At 42.5% G+C, this 24689-nt stretch overlaps 1 protein-coding gene across 4 annotated transcripts in view; it reads right to left on the reverse strand.

Annotated features, from left to right (window-relative positions):
- add3b (adducin 3 (gamma) b) overlaps positions 1-22840 on the reverse strand; it is a 24659-nt gene extending 1819 nt beyond the window's left edge. Inside the window, exons 1-16 of one of the 4 annotated variants that reach the window (XM_034608562.1) lie at positions 22432-22839; positions 15643-15742; positions 14620-14847; positions 13194-13338; positions 12380-12531; positions 11616-11696; positions 10798-10947; positions 10337-10480; positions 9073-9171; positions 8273-8446; positions 5359-5619; positions 5045-5161; positions 4501-4590; positions 3430-3553; positions 866-961; positions 1-18 (exon numbers count right to left, since the gene is read on the reverse strand). The exon at positions 1-18 is cut by the window's left edge and continues 1819 nt beyond it. In XM_034608562.1, coding sequence (XP_034464453.1) covers positions 1-18; positions 866-961; positions 3430-3553; positions 4501-4590; positions 5045-5161; positions 5359-5619; positions 8273-8446; positions 9073-9171; positions 10337-10480; positions 10798-10947; positions 11616-11696; positions 12380-12531; positions 13194-13338; positions 14620-14796 — 1828 coding nt within the window. In that variant the 5' untranslated portion in view covers positions 14797-14847; positions 15643-15742; positions 22432-22839. Of the gene's footprint in view, positions 19-865; positions 962-3429; positions 3554-4500; positions 4591-5044; positions 5162-5358; positions 5620-8272; positions 8447-9072; positions 9172-10336; positions 10481-10797; positions 10948-11615; positions 11697-12379; positions 12532-13193; positions 13339-14619; positions 14848-15642; positions 16028-22404 lie in introns of those variants that run through there. The other 3 variants (XM_034608564.1, XM_034608563.1, XM_034608561.1) reach the window with 3 other exon arrangements.
- Between the last annotated feature and the right edge of the window lie 1849 nt (positions 22841-24689).

Below are 24689 nucleotides of genomic sequence, written 5' to 3' on the forward strand. Positions count from 1 at the left end.
TCCCGTTGGGTATTGAGTCTGTCAACAGATGAAACCAAGTCAATGATGAGGGGTGTAATGAGGCTGTAACAATACATGAAATGTTCAGTCTCATTTCTTGTCTTTTTACAGATTTGTACTAGAGGAACATCAAACACAGACACAAGCAGCCAAAGACGTTCTCAGACATGTAAGTCCAGAAATGTCCAGAAAATTGGATTCAGACATTTTCTGAACTTTGTCCTTCTCATATCAACAACAAAACAAGAGATTCTCTAGGTCTGATGCGCTCATAACAACTGGATAATGTCTGGAACATTCAGACGAGGTGTGGAAATCATGTGTTTTAGTTCACAGCACATCAACACCAGCATCAGTTCTTGTCTCCAAAGGCTCCCTTGTCTCGTTGTCTTTCCAAGTTGCCGTCTTTGTCTGTGTCTTCTACTCTTCTACATGTATGGCACCTTTATTCGTATTCTTTTTGTTTCCATTTCAGTTTTGTTGAAAATGTCACGAACACGCCCACTCACTCGCTGTGAGTTCTCCGGACATATCTCTGTTGTATTCTCACACGGGCTCACTCAGATATTTTTACTAGGGGGCTGGCAGGGAAAAAACTCAGCAAAATATCCCTAGCAACTGACTCTGATATCTGCGTTCTCACACACAGCCCCTCCGGATAAATGTCCGCAGTTCAGTGCATGTCTGAAAGCAGTAAAGGTCTATAAAGCTTTTCCAATGACCCACTGGGGCAAACTCCTCTACAGGGAATGGGAAGAGGAGTAAATCACCTTTTCCCCCGTGATACAAAACTGTGTATACCTAATTTTGGTGTGAAAGAGGTTTGTCTCCTAATAACTTCAGTACCCATGGACCAGCTCATTACCTTGTTTGACTGGCGTCATTAAGGGGGAGAGGGAGAGGGAGATGGTGGAGCCATCAAACGTGGTCATCTCATCTGCGTCAGTGGCATCATCATCTTCTGTGAAAAGAATTAAAAGTCATCCGAGGTCAGTCATTCTCACAACAGTAATGCTAACAGGTAACAGTCGTGATCATCGTCTTATTCTGCCATGATTGTATGCTAATATTTTCTAATTATGAAGTCCCTAGAAAGGGGAGATGAGGTATTATTGCTTGAGATAATGATTGTATCACAATCAACAATAGGGAGCCTCATGTGTCTGGCCCAACAGAAATCAGGTTGGCGTATGCAGGGCATTATGGGATGCAGGGAGTAGCTGAGGTAATGGTGTTACCTGTGAGTGCCGCTAAGTTAATAAAGGGCAGCGTGTTTGATTAACTGTTTGACACAAGTACTTATATTCACTCGGAAAACACAAAGTATAGCGGAGGCAGATACGAGTGTGATTATTTTTGCAGATATTTGGACGGAACACAAATTACTGGACTCATTATGACTGATGATGGTGTTAGATAAAAAGTTCATAGAATCATCAAAGTGACTAGAATTCATCCAGAGGGGGACATAAACGTCAGGACCTAATGTCATGGTAATAATAATAATAATAATTTATAAAACCTTTCTACAGCACCTTCTGAAACCAGAGTTACAAAGTGCTTTACAAAATGTTATCAAAATGCAAAAATTATACTCAGCAATGCAATGAACCGAAACAGATAAAAGAACAACATTAAAACAATAAAATAAATATATAAAAACGTAATAAATGTTGGTCTTTAGATTTTTTTAACTGAGGCACCAATTCTGCTGTTCTGATTTTGTGGGATTCCATCCATTGGTTAAAAACATTTATCTCTAATAGCTGACGTGTTCCAGGACTGACTCACAAATGTCACAGTAAAAATAAAACTCTTGTACAGTTTAACTCTATTTGCACATTGTAGTTATGTTTATTTAGCTAGTTTTTTGTATTCTGTTGTTAATTGTGTGTCTTTCTCTGTAAGTACACTGAGCTGAGTCAAATTCCCATGTGTACACGTACATGGCAAATAAAGCTGATTCTGATTCTAAAGGTGCAACTCGGATACACAGCTGTAGACATGTTCCCCCCCCCCACACACACACACATATTCCTCGTCTACACTCATAACCAAGACATGAGTAGTTTGACGTGAGTCGTGTCTTTGCAGCTCATCTGTCACCATCGCTGGGAGCCGACTCACTGAAGAGTGAAATCATGACTGACTTTTGTCTGACATTTTTTTGTCCTGATGGAATTTTTTGGAGGAAGTTTCTTGTTTCAGAGAAGATAGTTTCCAACATTTGCTCCAGGCTGGGAACTGACTACTCAAGTTGGACCAAACACCAGCCAGGACATGGGTTTTTATGATGTTGCAATAAGTATGGCAAACTTGTAATACAGCAGACGTTGGAGATAAGAGCCTGACCAATTTTTCAGTTGGCCGAGCCTTTCACAGATGGTGTTGGTATCCGTGTTTATATTTGCCCATATAAAAATGTTTGTTTTACGGATTCAACTAGAGCGTCACGCAGTACAGCGCATTCCTCCCCCAAGGCCCTGCAGTGCCTGCTGGAACCCACATTAGAATTCACCAGAGTTTTATTTGTATCTGAACCAAATTGTACACACTCGGAAATATCAGCTTAAACATGGGATTTTATTCATCAAGATCCATCTATTATTCTCTGAGAAATCAAGGAAAATGTTGAGATTTCTTAATGACCAATAACACATCCTTCCACCAAGTTCCGTAGAAATCCATACAGTATTTTTTGCGTAAACTTGTGTAATAAACAAACGAACAGGAGTGTAAACATCAACCCTTGGGTGGAGGCAACGATGCAGGAAAGATGCGTATTCATGTTTAAATTTTTACGTATATATATATATATATATATTCGGTTGTATTTGTGTTTTCTTATTATTTGTAATTATTTATAATAAATTTCATGATTGAACTGATAAATATCAAAACTCAACTACATTTCTTTGATTTATATATTTGCTGCTATATCGGTATCAGAATCTGCCCCTAACATTTAAAAGTCAGTCGGGCTCTACTTGAAATATTAGCATTATACTGAATAAGAAATCAGATCATGAAACAGCAACTCAATAGTGTTTAATTAATGTGTATCCAAAAGTCAAACAAGTTAAATTTGATGGCATAACTCTCCGGTGATTTGCATTTAATGGGTCATACACTCTAAATGTAAATGTCTCCCTGTTGCCCTGGTTTGATGAAGCCACATATCGCTGTTACTCCCTGAGATCACCTTTGTTTTTGCATCTTAATTTCTTTCATGATCTCCATGACCCCCGAAAGGATTAACTTCCAAACATCATACACTCGCAATCTATTTGGGATTAATTGTGATATGAACCAGTGTAAATCCAAACAGGATTAACTTTCTGTGCCTCTACAGAGCAGCGGTGCCCTGATAGGCTTTGTAGTGGAGAAGAAACAGTTTGACCTCTGTAGACGAAGTGAAAAGAAAAGTACCTTCTTGTCCTTGCTGCTTTCTCTCCACCAGGCTCTTGTACTCCTCCAGCACCTTCTCTGACAGATCACTGAAGGGGTTGGGAGGCAGCGAGCGGGTGTGCTCCTCATCCTCAATGATGAAGGCCTGATAGATCCGGGAGCATGAGAAAGACATTGTGGTCACCTGATGTAATAGCATTGTTATTATGTATTTGTAGTAAATGTAAGTCATTTCTCAGATGGAACAATGAAAACTGGTTATATATTTATCTCTATGATTACGATTATCACGTCTTTAACAAAACCAAATGCATTTCTTGTTGCTTTCATACAGAAATCCGCCGCATCAGTACAGATATCTTTTAGTTTAATTGTTTAACAGATCCAAATCCATTTCACTGATTCACTGACTTCAGTAGGCAGCTGTTTTCAGGATATTTGACTCGAACGGTAAATGGACTGTATTTCTGTAGCACTTTTACAGTCTCATCGATCACTAGTGTTTCACAGCAAAAGTCGCATTCACACGATTCTATACGCAGCGTCCTTCTATCACAAACCATTCATCGCTGTCGGGGGCTCATTATCTTGCCCAAGGACACTTCAGAATGCATATGTGCCGGGGATCGAACCAATGACCCCCTGGTTAATGGACAGCTACAGCCGCTGAATCATTTCATCCAGTGTCACACTGACGATTTTTCAGTATAGATTTGAATGTTTTGACTGTCTTGAAGTATATAAAATAAACCTTATATCCATATTTTTGATAAATGTTTTTAGTTTGAATGCCACAGTGAAAAAGACGAGGCTGAAACATCCTCCTGTGCCAAATTTTGACATTGAAAAAAGGGAACATAGTGTGTGATGTGAGCCTTTAAACTCAAGTAGCTCTGATTCTTCTTTTTGGTCTTTGCTTGAGCGCTGTGTTTTTTTTTCTTATTTTAAAAGGACACGTTGCTATGGTGTCTGAGTGAGTCATCGCACTTTGCAGGAGAAATAATGTGTTGTACTTAGGCAACTGAGAAAGACTTGCCACCAATGCATAATGGTTCTACCTGTAATTTTTTTACAAGTTACTCATATACTCACTGGTCCTGGGATGGTGTCCACAACAATGTCTGCTAGTAACTGAGACTTTGGTCCTGAGGTCATCTGGTCCCCTCTGTGCTGCTCCTTTATCTGGAACAGTTGGACAATTTGTACAATCATATTAAACCTGGTTCAAGATTCTTTGAATTTGTATATTATATCTTAACGGCATTCGACACTAGCTGATTTGCTCTGTATGGAAATGGAGCATCTATGCTACAGAGTTTCTTGTCTGTGGAGAAAATTTAAATAATCATATAATTGTTCTAGTCGAGTAGAAATGCTAAACATTCAGTTTCTGAGTATATGGATTATTTTTAATCTTGGCAACAATAGCAATTTTCACTGTTCTCAGTTATTTTTTGCAAACGCAATTAATTGATAAATCAAACAAATAAACAGCAAAAATAATAAATAATGAAAATAAACATTTGCTGCAGCCCTTTCATATCTAATACCAATTTCTGTGCCATACATCACAAAGAGTACAATGAATGGAATTAAGTTTGTTAGTCTTGTAAGTGTGATGATATTTTCCACTGACCCGGTTCCTCTTATCCAGCACCTCTGTGGGATTAGTGTTGAGTGGGACAAACTGGTTGGGGTCCTCAATCTTTATCGAGGTGCCCACGCTGTTGCCTGGCTGTGAAGACTTCATCCACTGAGAGTATAAAAAAAAAAAAAAAGATTTGTTGGGATAAATACAAGAATAAATGCATTCATCAAACTTGCCACAAGAGGGCAGGGCAATCTAAAGGAACGGCGGCTCCCATGCTCTCGGTGTCCTTCAGGGACCAAAACAGAGGAGGATCAGATTATTAAATTTCATGTTGCAGTTTGACATGAAGATCAACGCACCGTGGTTTTAGTCCTGGGGCTGACGTCCCCGCTGGGCGACTGTTCAGGAACACTGACTCTCAAGTAGCTGTTGGGCGAGTTGAGCCAACGGGTCCGTTCTCTCTGCTGTTTCTGCGCCATAAACTTGAAGGGGCTGCGCAGACCCGACTCGCTGTCCTCCGGGGACACAGCGGACACCGTGGCAGGGATCTCCACGTCGTTCTTGGAGCGGGGCTTTTCACGGACTATGGGGTTCTTGTAAGCGTAGCCTGTTCTGTATCCCTGGAAGGTCACACAGAGATGGAACTTTATCAGTCACATATGGAGCTGTTTACAGTTTCGTGCACTTTTCACTTCAGTCCTATCTCATATCCACCGAATAGAAAATATCAACTATACAAGACACAAAGTTCAAAGGATACATGCACCAAATAAGATCCACTTACACAATGCTGTTTAATATTTAAACAACCCCCGTATATACAAACAGCATTCTTGCCGACATGCCCAGTTTCAGAGGGACAAGATAAAAACTTTGGTTTTGAAGGAGTTTGTTGTGAGTTGTTAAGAATACATCAAAGACCCGGAGAGACGACTGGAAATCTACTGATGGGAACTCGCAGTTTGCACAGTGAGGTTTGAAGCTGGCAGTACACCACTACAATCAAAATGAAAACCGGCGTTTTCTCACAGGCAATGTGACAAGTTTTCCACAGAAAAAAAGGGAAGAAGAAAAAACCTGTGTTAGAGCTTTGGTCGTCACAATGTTGTACAGTCACAGCTGCAATTTGGAGCAAGGAGGTTATGTGTTCATCTGCTTGTTTGTTTGTCTGCTAGTTAGCAGGATTACACAAAACCTACACGACAGATTACCACCTAACTAGGTGGAGTGGTGCGGTTTGGGTCAGGAAAGAAACCACTGAATTTTGATGCGGATCTGAATCTGGATCCAGGTGGTTTTTCCCTTTCTTTAACATTGCAAGTTGGGGTGTTTTTCAACATTTTCCTTGATTTCTCAGGCAACAATCCATTGATCTTGATGAATCTGGCATATTTAGGAGAATTATATTTATGAGTTTGTGAAATTTGGTGCAGATCCAAATAAAAATCTGGATCTAGTTAATTTATATATTATTTATAAGCTGAACTATTATTTGTAAGAAAAGTCAGCACCAAAATACAGAATACAGCAACTGTACCAGATTCCTGCCCGGGCTCATTTTTCCAAAAATGCACATGTATAGTTCCAAACCAGACCCGACCTGTTACCCACCTGTTACTCCAAGTAAAATCTGGACCCCCCCCCTGTAGCCATTAACAAATGTTCCGTGATCTGAATCGTCACCCGTGATTAAACACAACATGCCACACACACAGTCACTCAAAAGCTAATACTTTTTGGCACTTTTTACAAGCAGCAAAGCCACCAGGAGCGTTATTCTCACCGACTTGGCCTTTGATAATGTGTTATCCACAATTTGGTATTCACCACTGGCTATTTCTGTTGCTGTGAGATCCATTTTCATGTACTTGCTAGTTGCTGTTGGCAGTGACAGTGTCATTTGAGTGGAAGTGAAGGGGTCAAAGGTGATGTTGTAGACTGTCAAAATAAGACAAATCCTTGTGGCTGACGAGGCTTCATATGAGCTTGATTTAGATTTTAAACTCACACTATAATGTCTGATTTCTCCAGAAAAAAACATACTTTAGTTTGCAGCCATGTTAATTTTGACCCGTGCCTGTAGATAGATATATTTTTTACCCATTACACAACTTTTTCTTAGGTACTGGACCCGGTGTAGCACTCTGTACCATCTGAATAGAGAGAATTACAGCCCATTATTTGGTTTCCACTAGCTGTTTTTTTTTATATGACTCATTCCTTTTTCATACAATGAACAGAAAGATGGGTGGACGGGAGAAGATTATTAATGGCAGGGGACTTTTTTATTTCATTTTGATCATCAAACTGGTTGACGTACTTTCTCTTTGTCCACATTCTTCATGTGTTTTTAGAAGGGTTATCTCTCCTTGTTTGGTTTATGAAAGTAAAGCATCAAGTCTCATCTTTTGTTGCTGTTAAATGTGTGTGTGAGCGTGTGTGTGTGTGTTCGTGCAGGTCTATCTCTAAATCATGCGCTCCCTCCTGTATTATGAGACGGGACTTTTACTGCAGCCAGGGCTCCTGTTGTCTCTGTTTAAAATTTCACCGTTGGGATAAATTCCAACTTGATCTCTTTCATCAACCTGGCAAACTCCTCTGGCTTGTCAGACCAGAACTCCTGTTGCAGCGGGTGTAATGGCATATTCTGTGCACCCGGCACTAAATTCAACAGCGTCTGAGAGAACGCCAGATCCTTTTCCTACTCTGACTCCACTGGAGTCCTTACACTGAGTGATTGTGAGGTCTGGGTTGCTCTAACTGGTCACAGCACGCCTCGCCATCTGGAAGCTATGATTGAGAGAGTGGGCAGGCTGGGATCACACAGAGTTAACACAGCTGCAGCCCACTCCAGCCACAGTTGTTAGAGAGTAGCTCACTCAAACAGACACGGGCTGACATCTTCTGCGTCCACAGAACACGTCAGCCTCTGGTCATTAGCAGTGCGGTTTAGAATAGCAGGGTTCAAACTGCGGCACAGCACAGAAGTAGTGAGGGAGTAGCAGGAGCAGATGACAGCCTGTTAACCACTGACAAACATACCAGTGGGCTCAGCAGGTTCTCATGATAATTATATCATTCTGTAATTGAAGTGAAAAATGTTCAGCGGCTTCCGTAAAACAATACGATTCGATTACACAAACCATTTTCTGATTAAATTACCAAAAATACACAATTTCATTGTGTTCTCTAATCAGACACTTCCTGAGGAAGTGCCTGAGACGGGAAACCCAGAGCATCATGGGTAAAAGGCACGGGTCAGGGTTCACTCACCAGGTTGTCCAGCATCCTCATGAGGGACTCGAACTCGGCCTCGCCCACTTTCCACTTGACCTCTCTGTCCATCACAACCCCGGCAGCGGCCACTCGGTGGGTCAGGGGTTTGAACTTCTCGCGGTCCAGCAGCACGAGGTTGGCCACGCCGCCGGAACACCCCAACGCACTCACCTAAAAAATACACCATTACAAACTTATTGTACAACTCTTACTTTTGGAGCCAAATTATTATTCATAGCAAAACCCCTGACAATTTCCCACAATGCATTTGCTAACTTACTCAGACAGAGGACGTTCATCTCTGCATTTTAAATATTTTCTTGTCAAAGACACAGTCTGGTTTTCAGTTCAAATAGAATTGTAATTATTTGCTAACGGAGCTGTCAATGTGTCAACAACAGTGGAAAAACAAATGCAGTCCAGACACAACGGGATGATGGGGAAAAAAAACAGCCCAGCCGGAGAGTCTGAGAAACACGGCAGGACTCCACCTGGCTCTGACTGTGAACACTGCTCTCTGTCTTTGTTCAAACATAGAGTGTGTTTGACTTCAGTTCTCATTTCATTTCAGCCTCTGCAGTAACTCTGACTCATTTGTAAGAAAGGAAAAACATCTGGTGAAATGTATCAGTGATTCATACACATGAAACTCACTTATTAATGAGTAACACTGTGTATCAGTATCGTATTGGTACCGTATTCAAATTTACAAATTGTTTTAACCAGAATGGTGCAGTTACATTTCATGACCAGGCGGAGGCAGTGTCAAGAACAAAATATCGAGCTTCTCATCCTACCTGGATTTCACAGGCTTGCTGTGAGTGGTACACGTAGTGAAAAGCTTCTTCTACTGTTTCTCCCATCGCGAGCAGCCCGTGGTTCCTCAGGATCATCACCTGTAGAACACAAGAAACAGTTAAGATGGGCAGTGGGCCACATTAATCACTATGGCATCGGTCATACCTGCTATTTACATCAGTGGACGGATCGAAGCTCACAGCTGGCATTAGAATGTGTTTCCACTAGAGATCAGATCTAAGCTCCTCGCTCTATATGCAGATTAACATGTAGTCGGAAGATGTATTTTTTTATCCAGTCTGACTATGACAGATGGGTCTGTTGTCAGCGTGTGTGTGTGTGTGTGTGTGTGTGTGTGTGTGTGTGTGTGTGTGTGTGTGTGTGTGTGTGTGTGTGTGTGTGTGTGTGTGTGTGTGTGTGTGTGTGTGACAGAGAGAAAAAGAGCGGGCAGGGGGGGGAAGAACTCTAAGATGAAGTCAGAGTTGACTCGTTTAAAACAGTAAATCAAAACATAGAAAGTCAATATCAGCATATCCAGATGTGCTAATGCAAATGAATTAATTCCGCATTAATTTGCAAATGTTTCCAACACATCGGACATGGCACTGGTTTAACTTAACAATAATAATAACCCTATTCGTCTGCTTTATCGGCCATAAACACAACAGTCTGATCATTGTGCTCTTCCAGTGACTGTCTGTAAATATGAGCTGAACTGATGCCGTCAACAGATTTTACTGATTCTTTGTCAGAAAGATGTTGATTCTCGATGTTACATAGTTTTGTTGAATTATATCAAGAGTTGTTTTTAATGTAGATGTATGAAGATGGTTAAAAGAATAGTTCAGCATTTTGGGGGTAAAACTACTTTTCTGGCACTAGCTTCATATTCATCATACAGATACGAGACTGTTATTAATCTTCTTCTGAGACATAAACAAAAAGATATTTGTCAGACTAGTCCTTTAAAAGTTGTTTTTAGTATCTGTTCCTTTAATGAAGTGATTCAAACTGAATACAAGAAAATATAAATCATAGTTTTAAAGAAAATGTGTATGGATGGAGTTAATAAGCAAAGAGTAATAGTATTTCATGTATTGACATTGACAAACAAGCGGGTATAAATGGCCTCATATAAACCCACTGGTGCGAACAGTATGATAAAATAGCTGGTGACTATTTTTCCGTCCAGTCGTTGACAGCCGGCTCTATCTCAAGTGAAAGTGAGTGTGTCACTAATGGAGTCCCTTGGTTTGACAGTACCTTGGCAGTCGGGCCCAGAGCTTTCTGAAACTCCACCTTCTCCTCTTTATTATCCAGGCTGCCATGGTAACCGAAGCAGCTCACGTCTCCCAGAAGCAAAGCCTCCTGGGAAATGGGCAGGATTCCACATTTCATCGAGGACACCTGTTAGCGTGGGATAAAGGCAACAAGAGTCTGTGACGCACCGACGTCTAAATAAAGACATTTTTTCTCTCTCTCACTCTTGCTATCGGGCACAAATAAAACCTAAACACGGCAACGTTCATGACATGTTGTGCATTTTACAGCCCAGCCTCAAAGGAAATAGTAGAAGCTAAAGGGCATCTGCATCTAAAATAACCAGAGGCGGGGGGCTGCTTTTAATTCAGCCCCTCTCTTCTGGTGCAAAATAAGCATTTAGCAGCGACTTTAAACTTTGATTACGATGGAGATCATTTAAAAGGTGCTCGTGGTGAACTTACAGCAGCTGTGGCAGGGGAGTGTATGTGGATGATGCATCTCATGCTCGGGCGCATGGAGTAAATGGCAGCGTGAGGCGTAAATCCAAAGTGGTCAATCGCCAGATCGGTGCAACCCTGGTCCACCACTTCACCGATTATGTTCACTTTCACCTACATGTGGGAGGGAGACGAACAGATGAATCATAGTTGATGGATGACATGACAGCTCCCAAAAGTGAAGCCGAAACCTCTCAATCACCCCCTAGTGGCTGGCTGCAGTATAATCGTAAACCCTGGCCTCCTCCAGGTTAGCTGATGGGACGTGGACCAAACCAAAGACTGTATGTGATGTTCGATGACATGACATCTCCCATGAGTGAAGCCAATCATCAACATCAACTCCCATGTCCGGGATATTTGGCACATTTGACAAAATGTGTTGAATGTTTCCCTCCATTTTCATATATTTGGGAACCTGCTTTGTTTACATCTGGCTCATTACTACTCTTCTTGCTTTATTGGCCATATTAATTCACCTTTCAAGGGCATTTACATTTAATGACGCAAAGGAAAGTAAATGACAGTCGACTCCCTTTAGGTTCTGAAAATGTGTCACTGCACTTCCACAACCTCCTCCTCCTCCTCTCTCACATTTTCAAATTTCAGTGTTCAGTGGATTTGCATAACCACTGCTTCAGATAGGACATAGTTAAATGTTGCCAAGTGCCCGTAGAAGAGCTCACGACAACCCCTGACATGACAATGCATTGTTACTCACAATTGAATCATGACAGCAACACACACACACACACACACACACACACACACATTGTGCTTACCAAATTTGCTGCCGTGACCTCAGCGAAAGACAGACCTCGTGGACTGATAAGAATATGGTCCTGTTCTGTACTGACACGCACCTGAGAAAAAACAAATCAGAACCCGGAACATGTCGAGATTATAATAATACAAATAACATTTCCTCATTGTGAAACACCTGCGATTCTACTGCTGATTATAATACTCAGTTTTAAGCTCCTTCAGGAGAATCTGGGACTGAGATATACACACTATATATATTTCTGACTCTTGATGCCTCTGCAGGAGTGTCACCCCCATTAAGTCATTCTTCGCAGGGTCGAGAATCTCGTTACAAATCACTGACGCCGTGGGAGACCAACTCTTCAGACTTCAAAAAGTTGGATTGGGTTAGTCAGTGCAGACACATTTGACAGATTCAAGGGTAAATGAAACTCTGCTCCCACACAGGAAATCTCTCCTCCCTCTGAAAACCTCAAAAATGTGGGTGTGGGTGATGAAACTTTGTCTTCGGGGGAAAATCGGAGCTGCTTCACATCTTGTCATCTCAGGTGTTTGCCACATACCTCATTGTGTATTCCTGCTACCGTGGATCAATTCATATTCAGAAATCTTATTTTACTTTTCCAAACTATAAATAATATGATATAATTTCTGAAAATAGACAGGTGTTCCCCTCTAAGCCTTCCGGGAGACCGCGGGGGCTCAGGTAAAGATACACAGGGCCGGGTGCTGCATACATAAGCAGGTGTGCAGTGGAGTGTGATTGTGGAGTTGTACTCACGGTAATGTAGGAGCTTGTAAAACGAGCCCAGCTGAAGAGGTCAACAAGCCTGTAGAGGCTGGCCAGCCTGCAGCGACCCAGTTTCTCCCCTTTAGCAAACGAGGGAGACTCGATGCCGTACAAGTCGTTGATGGGACTCACCATCCCGAAGCCTACCACAAGACATAACCATCAGTTAAGAGTTTGAAGTTTTTCGGATGTTTTAAAGGATATTTTCATGGTTTGCTTCCACGTGAAATGTGAGACTCTGCAGCTGAAGCTTAAAAAAGGACTTTCTCAGAACTCTGAGCTTGAAACCGAAGGGTATTTTGGACTAGAACGCCGTATAAGGACATTTAATGATACAGGACCATATCTTTTTACAGCCACTTAGGCATCTTAAAAGAAACAGGGCTGCCTTGGCACAGCCTTTACTGTTACTGTGACATTTCACAAATATTTACATTTCGGATTGTCAGACGTTTTTCAAAATTGATCTTTTCAGCTTCAGGGTTCTTTCAGGAAAATGGGGTTTAGAGTTTATGCTCAAATAATTAACCCTGCAAACAGCTCTAGTTGATTACCAAGACTGGTCATGAGGGCAACTTAATAGAAATGCTGACTATGAGGAATGCTGTCAACATCTTTCTGCCTCTACCACTGTTTCAGGGTCGTTCAGTGTCACTAGAATCCTGAGAATTCACCCTGTGACAATGAAGATATTCAGTCTGCATAATGCACACAGAAGAGAGTATACACGCTGAATGACAATCAGGCCCAAAGGGAGATCGATGGAGGCGTCCACACACACACATTGAAACACACTGCCACTCACTGATGGGCGAAGTCAAAGGGCCCAGCCCTCCCACGGTGCTGGCCATGACGAGGTCGGCGATCTGTCTCAGAGCCAGGAGACCTGTGGGGTTGTTGCCTTTCGTCATCTGGTCCTGGATCAGGCCTTCCAGCTCGTCTTTAAACACCTGCAGACAAAAAGAAAAGAGTTTTCTCTTTTAGGGTGAGGTGAGAGGAAAGGAGAACAAACACTATTGTAAAACTAAAGATCTGGTAACCTAACAAACTCATATAGACACAATGTCACTTTGACCTTGTTCCGACACGCCCTCAGGATGTGTCCGGGGGCCCGGCGCGCTTCCAGACCCTCCTTATTACTACAGTACACAAATCACGAGAAGACCACTGACTGCCTCTTTGTGTGTGAACAGGGTTTTTCATTAGAACCAGGAGCATTAAACCTGACTATCAATTTCTACTATTAAGTGCAGCCTGTGAATCTTGAAGCAGAAAACGACTTTGCTGTGTGTGCTGCAGCTGAGCTCCGGCATTCTGCTTCATCCCACCACAGTTCCCATGGTGATGAGAAGAGGTCGACTTGTTGGGCCTGTTACGCAACCACAGATGAGTGTGGGCTCGTCTTATTTCCATGCACTTCGTTGGCATGTGTTTATTGCACCTCCTTGTACTCCATCTAAGCAGACTGGGCTAATCCGTTTATCATCCTCGTGGTTTATATTAGATAATATCGGCTATTAAATACACTTGGCTGTGAGTTTACTAGGTGCATTAATAAAGTCGGACTGACACAATAAAACAAGATGTGTACAATTAATCCTTCTATCACAGAGGTAAAACCGTTTCATCATTTTGTAGTACTGTTGAATTATATTGCATTATACTGACACGTGTTTCTAGGCCTAAATAACACTGACCCCTCTCTTTATAGTGCACAAAGAAAACCAACAAACATTACACTTGAAAAACAACTGATTGTTGTGCTTTCCGCAGATGAATTCCCACGTCATGTCCCGGCTCCTGCGCGCTCTACCCAAACGCCACCATTCATCTGAATGTCGATTGGTCCCCAAGGACACCAAGTCGGTCGGGCTGTGGTTATAATAGTATTAACCGGTAATAACATAAATTGAAAACTGAAGTGTCACTATTTATAAACACATTAAAGTGGACTTTCTCTGTAAGAGAAGCTTCACATTTCATCATCGCTCTGTCTGCAACTCTGCATTAGATTATGTTTAAAAGCTATGGCAGCAGCAAGAGAGGCAATATTTTACACAGATCTAAGCACAGCCGAGCATATAAAGTGGCCTTCAAAATCAACAGGAGGAAACAATGCAGTCTTTCTTGAGAGAAGATCACAGCATCGCATATCTCCGGCTGCTTATTACTCATCCACGGTGAAAGCTAGTGTGTAGGTGGACTCTTATATGGAGCTGCGGGATACATACTGGACTCTGCAGGATCTGCGTGACCCTCTTCTTCTGCCCCATCATGTTGAAGTCCTCCCTCAGGTCCGGTGACATGGTCCTCTCTTCCAGGTGATCCAGGTAGCGCTCCTTGGGGTCGCTGCTGGACAGGGGCAGGGTCAGGGACCCCGGCGACGGCCTCACCTCCACAGCACTCATGTCCTCACCTTGCGGCCTCCTCCTCCTCCTCCTTGCTCTTTCGTCTGGGATCTGCACGAAACACAAAAAACGCAGCTCGCTTCACAATCAGCCTGTCGGGGCAACGGATGGGTGTCGTTCCAGCGAGAACAGATACAGCGTGGATGCAGCTGTGACTCATGTAATTACAGGGAGACAAAAAAGAGTGGAGAGCATTGTTGTATGAGTGATGCTGCTCTGTGAGTAAAGAGCGGATGATTCGGTCGTGGCAGCTGAGAACATTGGGGAAAGTGCTTTAACAGGAGGGCAGCTTCATAACACAACTACTAATGTGGACATGTTACCTCTCCACAAACACTTACTTCTCTACTCCCTCACTTTTTTAGAGGAGTTGACTCTCGCCTTCTTCTCTGCACAGATGTGGGGGCCCCCGGGTTTATAGAGAGCGAGATGAAAAGCAACAACAGTTCCCCCACTTCTACAACTCGGCCAGAGGCAATACAAACCCTGTGAGCAGTAAACAAAGGTAGGCCTCGTGTAGAAAGGGGCCGGTTTGAATAGCAGTTAGCGCCTCTGGAGCTGCAGTGTTACCTGGGTGTGGGGGGTTGGGGGTGATTCGGGAGACACAGTCTGGGGCCTGGAAATCAAACGGTTTCAACCTCATCTCGCAGACACAGCTCTTCCATTTGCTGCCTCTAAATAACACTCGAGGCATCTAATTACAACTTTAAACCCACCGCAGCACTTTAACTAACAGGGTGATGGTGTAGTAGTAGTGGGTGAGTGGCTCAGACTTGCAGGAGCTTCGTCAAAACACAAAGCTCCGCGCGTAAAAAAGCTGTTGGAGCGAGTTCGGAGAAAATGTACCTGAAACAAAGTGCTCGTGTCTCCCCGGGACGATGTGAGGTCGACTTTCTCCCACAAGAGGCTCCAGAAACGTGGAGGGAACCCGACGTGAAGCGGACCGCTGCTAATTCCGATTCGGATACATTGTGCGTAAAATGAAAACAACAAAAAAAACAAAAAAACAAACAAACAGGGAAATGAAAAGCTCTCAACTTGGAGCCGCTACCGCTCCAGACGCAGCAGAGCCCGGCTGCCCGCTGTGGAGAGTTGAGGAGTGAGAAGCGCCTGGATGGAGGAGGAGGAGGATGTGGGTGTGTTTGTGTGGGAAAAAAGAAAAAAGTGACCATGTGACTTATCCACCCACCACCAGGCCCTTTAGATATTCAGCGGGAGAAAGGAAGCAGCCACTCAGGAACAGTTCAGCCTTCATAGGTGAGCCCCCCCCCCCCCCCCCCCCCCCCCCCCCCCCTCCCCTGTAATCCCACTGTACATTTCCTATGTGTGGATTTTTTTGGAAACCTTCCTTTTTTGTGGGGAGTTTGTTTCTCCAGGTTTTGCCACAGTCTGACAATTCAGATGCATGATTGTGGATACAGGATTACTTCACTTCTTAGGGAGGATTTTTTTTTTTATTAAACTTCCTCTCTCTCTGTCTCGGTGCGTGTGATTCATGAACTCCTGCAGCTTCATTTCATAAATAACACATAAACAAGCAGAAGGTCAGACAGTCCCCCTCATGCAACCACATTTAAATTCACTAGATCTGGATTTTTTTTATTTGGATCTCCATAAACCTGCCGGATAAAATGTTGAAAAACAACCTATCTTGCAAAGTTTGAGAGTCAAAATCTTTCCTGACCCATGCTGCATCACAAGCAAATAAACCTTTAAACTAACCTACTAACTACAATGTCTCTCGGTAGCGCACACACATTTGCGAAGGCCCAACAGTCCCCATGTGAAACCCCATTTAAATTCACTACATAAGTGTTTTTGTTTGGATCTGCACCAAATGACTCACACTCATTAATATTAGTCCCCGATACCTGCCTGATTGTTTTCATCAAGATCCATGATTCATTCACTGAGATATCAACAAAAATGTGGAAAAACAATCTCGCAATGTTCAAGAAAAAAGGAAGAAAATCCTGGATCCACACCAAAATTCACTTCCTGACCCCTGCCGCACCCCCCCACCAAGTTTTATGGTTATCCATCCAGCAGTTTTTGTGTAATCCTGCTTAACAACTAGTCACAAGCAATCATACAAACCAGCCAACAAACAAAACAGGCAGGGGTGAAAACACAACCTCCTTGGCGAAGGTTCTCTCATCAACACAGCAGAGGTTTTCATCAATGAAGCCAAAACCAGAACAAGTGAGCAGTTCCACCAGAAAAATAAGTTTTCCAAAATAGAAGATGTTTGCACATATGAAGAAATGAAATCCAGATGTTCTTGTCAGGAGGAGACATTATTCTAATTTCTAATTCTTGTAGTCACATCACATTTATTCCCAAGTGTACCAAACCTTTACATCAGTGCATATTGTAATGGGCCTCAAGTTTAACTGCACCAAACTTACTTTGGATTATTTATCCACGATCTCCTCACTTTTTAATGTAGGCTCTACTTTCTTCGTGACCATGCTGCACATTCGTTCACGTAATGATAATATAGTGGTTATAACACCGGCTAATGGAGCCTCACACTGGCTTGTTTCAAAAACACTTGCACACTGCTTTTCTTCAAGTGAGTTAAATTGGTTCTCTTACTGTTAAAGGGAAGTGAGATCAAGATGAAAGTGAATATGAAGCTGTGCAGATTCATCCTGCTAAATAGAGCAGGCATCCCTCTTCTCTTTCAGCTCTTTTCTGCCTTGCTGGTCAGCCTCTGCGAAGAGGATCTTAGCATTATTCAAATGCACTCCATATTAGGGGGCCAATGCAACTCTGGAAACTCTCATTTTCACGGCACCCTGCTCCTGCTATAGAGTTATTACCCCTTTAATCACACGCAATCAGACATGCACAGATACACAGATATCTCGATTTGAGGGGAAAGAGACAGAGGAGAGGCAGGCATTGGATCACACACTGACGCCACAATTCCAGGAAACAGAGTGGAGTCTGGGAGGCAGAGCAGAAATGTGGACATATGGGTTGATGTAATGAAAAGCAGAACTTTCTCACTCCGGAGCAGTGTGACCCCCTCAAACTCTGAAACCCTGCCTCCCTGTTTTTGGCAGAGTTCCCACGGAAACAAGCTTAAATGTCTGCACACACACACACACACACACACACACACTCACGCACACACAGACGCACAACGTCCTCCCACCCACCAGCCTCCGCATTCTTGCTGACTGTTTGAACTTTACAGCGAGGGCAGTCTACCTCGGAGGCATTGACCAAATGTCAGATGTCATTAGTTGACGTCTCATTCATAAATATTACTACAGAGGATACTGATGTCCGCAGATAAAAGCTCACCTTTGCTTTGTCGCTGCCCTGGAAATAATCTCAAAATGCAGACACACACACACACACACACGTTTCCCAGATAAATCAATGAACACAATGAAATATGGAATTTGGCCCCTTATAATGTCAAATCCAGGAAATAGCATCATTAAAAAGCAAATGATAACGCAGCAACTAAAAAGTTTTTTGGGGAAGTTCTGCCCTCATTCTAGTTTACTTTATCAGTTCTCCTGAAATCCCTGCTGTGTTGAATTTACAGCTTTGAAATCCTCCTGTTTTCCTCAACAGTGCTGTGCATCATTCAACACAAAGTAGGTAATAATTTAATATAAACACCGAAGGCTGGGAGTAGGTTGATGGAAAACCACCAACTGAGTTGAGCACAGAAACTCGAAAACAAAAGAAAAACTCATCAGAGGGAACAACTGTTGTTTCTCTGTGCAGAGCGAACTCAAGAAACTATGACGAAGCAAAAAGTCGCAACTCTTCCATCTGAGAGGTTTAGGTGAGAGCTGTGAATGTGTCATGTGAGATGAGGAACCAGTGGGAGAACCGTCGTAAAACTGGTGACAGAGACATCAGCATGTGAATGATGAGTGGTGTCGTGTTGTGGTGGAGCTTTGAGATGAGGGAGCCTGGAACCATGGCAGGCACTGACGGAGCATGTTGTAATGGGAAAGAGACGCCGGTGCGTTTTGATCTGGTTTCTCTGAACAGGGAAAAGTTTTTGGCAGGAACATGAAGTAGTTACAAACTCTACAGTGAGGGTGTATAGAGATAATGTACACAAGGACATTGAGTGGTCATTCTTCTGGACTATAGTCGTATTATTAACAGTGCAAAACTGTCTGTGTGCAATTTGAGAAAGCCAAAGTGTCTTGATAGCCACCTGGTGGCTGGCCACAGTACAGGTCGTAAATCCCACCTCCTCCATGTTAGCAGATAGGACATGTACCAAACTACAAAAGTTTAATGATCAAATTAGTTATTTGATGCTATAAAAACTGGTGAAACGTCATAATTGCAAACTAAGACCTGATTGATCGTGTGCATGTATCTTCTCCGCCCCCTGAACGCTACTGTGCAGACTCTGGCTCCAAATCTACAAGATGGCAGCGTTGGTATAACTACATCATTGTCATCACAATGACATCATCAGGGTTAATTTCTCAAATTTGGCAAAATCTCTGCCAAAAATGAAGAGGATGTTTATAGGCTAAGTAGCACTTCATCCATCCATCCATCCATCCATCCATCCATCCATCCATCCATCCATCCATCCATCCATCTATTATCTACACTGCTTATCCTTTAAGGGTTGCATGGAGGCTTGAGCCTAATAAATGAAAATGAGTCTTAAAGCTGGAGCTTGTTCCTTTTTACTTCATTTAATGTAATTCACTTTTTACACAACACATTTTCTAATCAGTAAATCCATAATAATATCATAATGATAAATAGTAATCACACTGTATTATGTTTTTATAAAACTTCAACCAGCATTTGATTATTTTTCATGGCACATTTTCACATAGTTGAGTTCTTTCTTTTCTTTCGAGGTCATTTTAATTTAAATAATTTCAGGCCAATCTATCACATGACTTGTAGTAATGCCAGATGACATCAAACCACACTTCAATGGATGTTGTGATATTTAATGTCTCCTTGTTAAATCAGATCCTCTCTTAAAGCAATAAAATTCAGTTCATTGAAAAGAAACGTGTCATCTTTTCTCTTTTCCTCCGTCCCTCATCCGCTGTTCAAGCTGTCAGGAGGACGACAGTGATCTAAATTCAGCCTGAATTCTCAAGAACTACATGTCAGGCACAAAAAATATACAGCTTGCTCAAGGGGGGTCTTTTTTTTGCAGACGTCATCTAAAAATATTTATACATTACACATTTAGAAACGGCAAACATCCAGTGCCAAAGATTAAAGGGGTTAGGGTTAAAAATATGAAAACTTTGCACAGGACTGTATCAGCATGGTTGCTGTGGTAACCAATGCTTATGCTGGCTCTTGCCTGAGGCTGAATTAGGAGGAGGAGGGGGATGGGTTCTAGATAACATCCACTATTACAGACAAGAGGGTGATATCTGCGTACACAGGACAAGAAAAAGGAAAATTAGAACTGGACCAGCACGTGGAAAAACAAATCAATACTTATCATCATATTAGAAATGATAGCACTGGTTACTCTGCCTCCCTTGATGTGCAAGTATGAGGTCTTTTCTTGAGTGGATTCGTATAGTAGGCTATTCACAATTTTGTTATAAAGCCTTATGCAAAATATCAAAAACACTTAATACCCCATGATGACAAAGCCAAAACTGAATTTTAGAATTTTTGGCTAATTGTTTTTTATTAAACTGGAATAACTTAAATGTCACATTTAGATAAGGATTCACTTAAAAATTCACTTCTCTGTCTAATATGACTTTTTGGTGATCCCTTCTAGACCAATCTCTCCTGATTACACAATTTCCAAGTGTGTTCTGTGTTGATTTTTTCAAAGATTGAGATCTGAAGTGTTTCTCTCCAGCTAAACCTCTTTGAAATATGTCAGAGTTTTCCCAGTCCCCTCTCAGATATCCAGTTTCTGATAATTAGTCTTTGGCCTTTGCGGGGTCACCTTAACTCTGAGTGCAGGCTAGATTATACCATCTGTTTGGAGCCATGTGACAGCACAGTAATCTGGGGATCTTAGATTTACTTTCCAATTAATATTTTTAAATAATGTGAATTGTCAGCCCCATGCGATCATGGGTCGTAGCAGAGTAGACCACAGTTTACATGCCTGCAAAAACCCCTCAACATCCACAGAGAGTAAATGTTTTCAAATGCTCAGTTATCTTTGTGACAGTTATGTGCTCTGTCACGCAGACAGTTTAATTAGGTTGAAATAATTTAGACTGCTGTCTTAATGCCTCACTTGATGGACGTTTGGACAATTCAAATGACTGATCAGTACATTATGTAAACCTCGACACTGCCAAACTCCAGGGGAGAGCTCTATTTCCAAAACAAATCACTGAGCACAGAGGAGTGAAACTGCATTTCCCAGACTGGAAACATGATCTTGTACTTATTGTCGTAAATTAAAATAAACAATTGCATTAAGCAAAACGTGTGCAAAGCTTTTGAGAGGAAGTGTTGGAGTTTTTTGCTGCAGAGTGGGTAGCAGCAACCATGCACACTTTGAACCTGAAACTATTTACATTGTTACAGCTGGATCAGCTTCAAATTCGTGTGAAGAACTGCACTGGCGAACACACCCAATCATGTAATCGCTCACACGCACGAACGCTAAAGTAGTGAAAACGACGGAAAGAGACGAACTCTGTTTACCCAAGAGGAGAAGCTGGCCGTATTCCCCACTGTGGTTGTCTTTGGACGGCCTCCATGTTGGAGATCTGGTGGTTAGTGTGTGGTTCTCTTTAACCGAGACTGAGGAAGCGGTCTGGCTGTAACACATTCCTTGTTATCACGTTCAGACCGAGACTGTGGGAAAATGAAGATGTGATTTTCACTTTGGTAAAGCTGCGAATCTCCTATAAACCGCACACGTACGTCTTTAAACTTGACCTTTCGCGCAAACTGGGAAACGTCCAAATCCAGCGCAGTAAAAGAATACCGTTTATTATTTTAATAAAACTCATTTAGTGAGGAGGCGACGACAATCGTAAAACTCGATCTAACGTAGAATCCATAAAATAAAATAAAAAGTGCAAACTGGAACGGGAACAATCCATTGCACGGGTGAAAGGGTTTGGGTCACGACCCGCCTTTTGGGGTTTTTACGGCCGTCTATAACTCACATCACCAGGCTACACAGATTACGAAATCCTGCGCTGCCCCAGCCCCACATCTAAAGTCAACAAATGCTTGTCGGAGTAATGCTTCCAGAGGGCGACAGTAATTGAAAGCAGCTGTTTGAAGCCTCTGCAGCTGGAGTTGACAGTGCAGCTGCAGACGGGCCAGTTTAACAATGAGGATCTGCTGCGAAGTTAAATGCTACGAGAAACAGACACAATCAAGTCTTGCTTCTACAAATGCATGTGCACAATGTCTTGATTTTTTTTTATCTATACACAAGGAAAGGAGGGGAAAAAAAGCATGTATCACAACTTGTGGCTTAAAATAAGTCCATCTTCACGAATCATAACGCTTCCTTCATTGAAAATAACCTTGCACTCTGAAAAAGCTTCAAAGCCCACACATCAAATATATATTCTTTGATCGCAGCTCAGGTGAATGCCTGCAGATATAAAGCAAAAAAAAAAAGAAAAGAATATAACTTACACGACCGGTCGTTTTTTTCCCCCTCACACTGCCGGAGAATTCCTCACGTTTTGCCCCAAACTCCCTCAGTTCCACCAGTTGCTGCAGAGCTGTTTACATTATCACTTTGAAGAGGTTCATCTGGTTTCCCAGAAGAGGAGGCGACTGCTGCTCTGCCTCCTCTGATCTCCTGAACTCCCTCGGTTCCTCTGTGACAGTGGCTGCCTATTCTCACAGGAAGGCAGGGAAACGTGTCAGACCGGGCTCCTCAGATCAGGCTGGACTGGACTGGGAAATAAAAAAAACAGAAAAAAAGGGAGGCACAAGATTTCACCTCAACATATTTAATATGCTGCATACATGTGATTCAAAGCACTGCAAAACAAAAAATGTGTGAGGATTGAATGTTTAATGAAGCAGGAATCAGTATCTAATCAGACATGGAGGGAAACTGCAGTCATCTCAGAGCAGCCATATTTTTCCCTCTGCATATTCAGCGTGCCTCATGTTCTAAAATTTGCTGTCGAGGAGAACATTGCACACAGCGAAAGCTCGCCTGCTGTCACCTCCTCCCACGTACTCTGTTACAGTGAATGAGTGGGATGTGCTGCTCTCCCTCCTTCACTGCGCCACCTGAATACATCAGGCTTCTGAAGAGTGTGTGTTGCATTGCTGCAGAGAATTAAAAGGGAATTATGTGCTGTAGGCAGTGGGTTAACAGCTTGTCTGGCTGTAGCAACACATGCACGCGTAATAAAACGCTATATATGAGATACAGCAGACCGTGCATGCCTCTGATAGGTGGGCCCGCGTGTAGTTTGTCTTATAAACAATACAGAAAAAGACATTAACTTGTCGTGCATCCTATCTCAACAAGGCTAAAATATTTATGCTCTCGATAAACACAGATATTATCAATCTAAAGAAAATCCAGATGTTTTGAAAGGGAAACCAGCAGGAAGCGCTCCTCTGATGATTTTATTTTCCTTGGCAGCAGCCGATGAGTTAAAATTAGACGTTTCTCTTTTCCCACCCACTACACTGTTGTTGTTGTCTTTGCGCAGGCTGATAAAACATTAATTTCCTGCGCTTTCCGTAATGGCCCGAGCCACACCCACAGGACGGCCCCAGTCAGAGAGCACACCCAGCGAGGTCAAAGGTCACGGTCTGATGGCGGCACGTTACTAAGATAAACTCCCAAATGGCGAGGGACTGAAACGTTCTGTGTACCGCTGTAATTTTTGAGTGGATATTGCATTTCATTTTTTTTAATGGGCACACACACACACACACACACACACGCACACACACACACACACACACACACACACACACACACACACACACACACACACACACACACACACACACACCTAACCCCTAACCCTAACCCTAATCATAACCTTCATCCAGCCTTAACCTTAACCTAAGCCTAACCTAAACCTAGTCTATAAACCTTATCCTAGCCTTAGCCTAACCTTAAACTTAACCTGACCTAAACCTAAACCTAAACCCAACCTTAACCTAATCAAAATCCTAATCCCAATTTTTATCCAACCCTAACATAACCAGTCTTAAAACATATGGGGAATTGCTTTTTGTCTCCATAAGGAAGACAACTCCCCAAGTTTTGACTTCACACACGCACACACACACACACACACACACACACACACACACACACACACACACACACACACACACACACACACACACACACAGGGGAGGGTGGACCAGGAAAGTTTCTAATGTCATATCTGGTGAAACTTGTCAAGCGATATTCCTACACTACACTGCCATCTAGTGAGGACTCAGCAAACATAATGAGAGTAAATATGTCACCTCTCCCCCTGCGTCCCCTCCTGTCACAAATACTCTCGTACAATTTCTCTCTCTTTCTCTCTCTCTCTCTCTCCCTCCCTCTCTCTCTCGCTCCCTCATTTCATTTTTGGACAGGCTGAAGCAGCTATCTGGAAAATCAGGAAAATAAGAGGCTCGTGGCCGTGGAGGCAGCGAACGTCACTCTGTGGCTCGTAGCTTCAGGCTGGGAAGTTTCGTGCTTCAGATTTCCAGTGTCAGGCGGTCAGATACTTTCTCGTTGTTGTCAGGAGGGGAAGAATTATCACAATCGTATGTTTGTTAAATTTCAAGAATTGGAACTGAATTGGTTTAATGAGAGGGCAGGACTGGAAGTGACAAAGTGCCTCAGCATCACATGCTATAGTGAATATTCAAATGTGACACGAGCCTATTAGATCTGTATATTAAATTGTTCAAATAAACACTAACACATATATATTACAGGT

The sequence above is a fragment of the Hippoglossus hippoglossus genome, chromosome 15, assembly GCF_009819705.1.
Source record: "Hippoglossus hippoglossus isolate fHipHip1 chromosome 15, fHipHip1.pri, whole genome shotgun sequence".
Classification (NCBI taxonomy): domain Eukaryota; kingdom Metazoa; phylum Chordata; class Actinopteri; order Pleuronectiformes; family Pleuronectidae; genus Hippoglossus; species Hippoglossus hippoglossus.